Genomic DNA, 3,643 nt, shown 5'->3' on the forward strand with positions numbered 1-3,643 from the left:
TCTACACATCTGCCTCTCTTCAGCTTATTTCTCTTTTGTACCTTACTGAGTTTTTTTCAAGATACACCTTTCTATTCCCATATTCCTAATTTCTCATGTAGTCCACATTCTCCTTCCCCTTCCTTCTTTCTGTTTCTGGAGAAGAAAATTTCCTCAGGCTCATCCATCTCCTTCCCTTATCTAAAACCTTGACCTTGATTGTACAGTATCCCAAGTCTTGCTTACTATCCCTCTACACCATGTTATGGTGTTGACATTAGCACAGAGTTGCAGTGGTGACTCAGACCATGTGATCCTCTTTTTTCACTTATCAGTTACACTTGAGAGTAATTTCATTTTGCTGTGGTCCTTTTGCTAATGGGTATTCAGTGACCTTAAAGGAACACTAGGAACTGTTGCTATGTCTTTAAACAGCTGACATATGTGTGGTGCATGTTGATAAGGTCATACAGACTTTCTGTGACAAGTTTGAGTTTTTGATGAAAACCTGTGCAAGTTGTTCACATGGCACAAGGCCTTTATTTTCATTGTTTGAAATGTTGTGATCCTTCTTCTGTTCACTATTGTGGAAGTTCGTTACCTACGATAGACTAAGACCGAGGTGGTTGTAATATTGAGTTTAGTGGTGCTTGGTATGTTTCTCCTTGTGATAGAGAAAAGCACCCATATAATAAAAGCAAAAGTTAATAATTAAAAAAAATTACACTTAATATTTTAATTATTTTAGAAAATTTGTAAGGGTGATAGCAACTTATGTAGAATTGTAGCCTTTCCTTTACTTTAGAAGGAGTTTACATGAAAAATAAATGTATGATTAAGCTCTGTGAGTGCTGCATCTTGAGATAGAAGAATTGCTTAAGCTTTTTTGTCTTATTTTACTTTAATCAGTGACTACATAAACCTGTTGCTTCAATACATTCTGTTAAACTGTATGCTTTTTAAGTCTGGAAGAATTACTTAGATTTCTGTGATGTAGTTCTATGAATTTGTTAACAGAAAAATTTGTATCCCATAATTGTACCATTCCCCCCTCCTGCCCCCCAGTTTTTCCTCAATGTGTTTATCCCTACTTCATACAGTTGGCAGTTTCTCAGAACACTTAGATCAAATAAATGGAAGAAGTGAGACTGTGGACAGTGCGGATAACTCTTCAAAGCCAGCTGGTGAAGCTGCATCTCATATTGCTCGTCAGCGATTGGGAAGCACAGAGAAAAAGAAGATCTCTGGAAAAGTCACGAAGTCCCTTTCTGCAAGTGCTTTGTCCCTCATGATCCCAGGAGGTAGAGATAAATACTTTTGGTCAAAATATTATTATTGACATACACAATATTATGGTGGTTTATGACACAAACACAAGATTTTGGAGAGTCCAGAATGGATTCTGTATCACACATTTTTGTTTCTCTTATTCACTTGCACGACTAGATGGTGCAGTCTTGTCAGCAAGTTACAGTGGTCACATTACAGCTAAGGGGCCTTCTCTGACAGGGAGAGATGTAACTTAGTGGTGACTACTTTGTTTGACTGTGTGTATGGACAGCAGGATGCAACTTCAGTCCTTGGTCCATCCAACAGCAGGGTTGTAGCTTAAGTTTTAACTAGCTCTCTGTGTATAACTCCATTAATGGATGTTTGTTACAGCAGTGCATTCAGGATCACTAGTTCTCTCTTGTCCCGCATAAGAAAAGCTGATAAGCAGGAGAGCAGTGTCACAAGAACAGAAATAGCATGTAGGCTTCTACAGGTACTGTGTTGACTTAGACTAAGTGCTCAAAATTTGGAGCCAGAAATAATGCTATAAGTAAGTGGAAGTATAACAGTAGTGTTGAGTGTTTTCACATGAAGCAAAGGTGCTTTACTTTTTCATGTTTCAGAATTAAAGTCCAAACTTCCCAAATGGGTACAATTGTATTCACATTTGCACAAAGATAAGCACATAGTGCATTTATAACAATAAAATAAAATTAAATTGTAATTGCTACTGTTGTTGCAAGAAACTCTTGTGGTCTTACATGATGTAGCAGAATGTAGAAATGGAGGCTTGGTACAAGAGTTGAATTACTGTCCTAGGTACCAAGTACATACTGTGGTTTAATTGCAGTAGTCTTTATCTGTATGTATATGTAGCTGAAATGAAGAAAACAGCTAGCAATTTGTTAAGCACTGCTGGGATGATTTGGGATATGGTTTTGAGTGTACTCACAGTAACATCTGCTACCAAATTCTGCTTTTCTTTTCATTAACATTTGTTAGGAAAAGGCTGAGAATTGTTCTTACAAACTTAGCAATGAGTCTGTTTCCTGTCCAAAAGGAAAAAGCAGTCTACATGTAGCAAGTAAACCTTGCATTAAAAAATACAGTTTACACTACAGGGAAAAAAATTCAGTTCTAATATCTGGTTGTTGGTTAAACTTCTCATTCACTAATATGCTCACCAGGGGAGGAGGAGAAGTTGTTTATACAAAGAAAATGACATATTTTGACACAAAAGTGTCATGAAACTGAGCAAACTTTGTATGTGCTCAGAATGTACTCTAATAGGCAGATTTTTTCTTACAGATGTGTTTGGTGTTTCTCCTTTGGGAAGTCCTATGTCTCCTCATTCCTTATCATCTGATCTTTCATCGTCCCGAGATTCATCTCCCAGCCGTGATTCATCAATTGCTTCTGCAAGTCCTCATCAACCGATTGTAATTCACAGTTCAGGGAAAAAGTATGGCTTCACCATCCGAGCCATCAGGGTTTACGTGGGTGACAGCGATATCTACACTGTGCACCATATTGTTTGGGTAAGATAATAGTTTGGTTTTTTGACAATACACAACCACAGAAAACTGTAATGGTTTATTCACTTTTTTTTGGTACCTGTGACATCTGTTTGTTGACAATTACTGTGTAAATCATTATATGCCAAGAAATTTTCCACCCCTTCTTATCATGTCTGAAAACTGCCCTGCTGTACAGAGCTTCCTTAACACCAGTAGCAACAAACAGTGTTTCAGTGAGCTTTGAAACCATTCCAGCCCTATCTAAATATAAAGTTTGAGTAAGTAGTTGATGGTGGATGTATTTTTCTTCTTTTCTTCTTCTATATAACTTAGCAAGTGTTTCTTCACTGCCAACTAGTTTTATAGAAAAGAGTTCATTAAACAAAGTCTACTCTTGAAGGTATGAAGGTTAAAGGGAGTTTATTTTCTGTATATTCTCTTCGTCTTGGTTTTTCAGAATGTGGAAGAAGGAGGTGCGGCTTACCAGGCAGGTTTAAAAGCTGGAGACCTGATTACTCATATCAATGGAGAGCCAGTGCACGGTCTTGTTCATACGGAAGTTATTGAATTGTTGTTAAAGGTAACTCTTGGACAACTGGGATACAAAGTGATTGCTGTTTTCACCAATGATTGAGGAGTTATGTTTGTTTCCTTGAGATTAGTTACTAGATTTTATGGTTGTTGGAAGTACAAACTCTAATCTCCTATTACCACAGATCTGGAGAAAGGTCAATTATTTTCATATATCCTGCTATGATTTATGAAAATGTATCTCTGAATATATGAAATATATGAAAATATTTCTCTGCCACAGCCTGGCACTGATTCTGCAATAGCTGAAGTAAATTCGAGGCAGTGACACAAAGAGATGTCTG

At 37.2% G+C, this 3,643-nt stretch overlaps 1 protein-coding gene across 1 annotated transcript; it reads left to right on the forward strand.

Moving 5' to 3' along the window:
- Nucleotides 1-1,079: 1,079 nt before the first annotated feature.
- Nucleotides 1,080-3,348, forward strand: LOC108510633 (microtubule-associated serine/threonine-protein kinase 4-like; the record flags this gene model as incomplete). Its single annotated transcript, XM_017840297.1, has 3 exons — nucleotides 1,080-1,280; nucleotides 2,560-2,789; nucleotides 3,226-3,348. Coding segments are annotated over 3 exons (554 nt in total), but the record flags the coding sequence as incomplete, so codon positions are not given.
- Between the last annotated feature and the right edge of the window lie 295 nt (nucleotides 3,349-3,643).

This window comes from Lepidothrix coronata, unplaced genomic scaffold (genome assembly GCF_001604755.1).
Source record: "Lepidothrix coronata isolate B3197 unplaced genomic scaffold, Lepidothrix_coronata-1.0 Scaffold1712, whole genome shotgun sequence".
Lineage (NCBI taxonomy): Eukaryota > Metazoa > Chordata > Aves > Passeriformes > Pipridae > Lepidothrix > Lepidothrix coronata.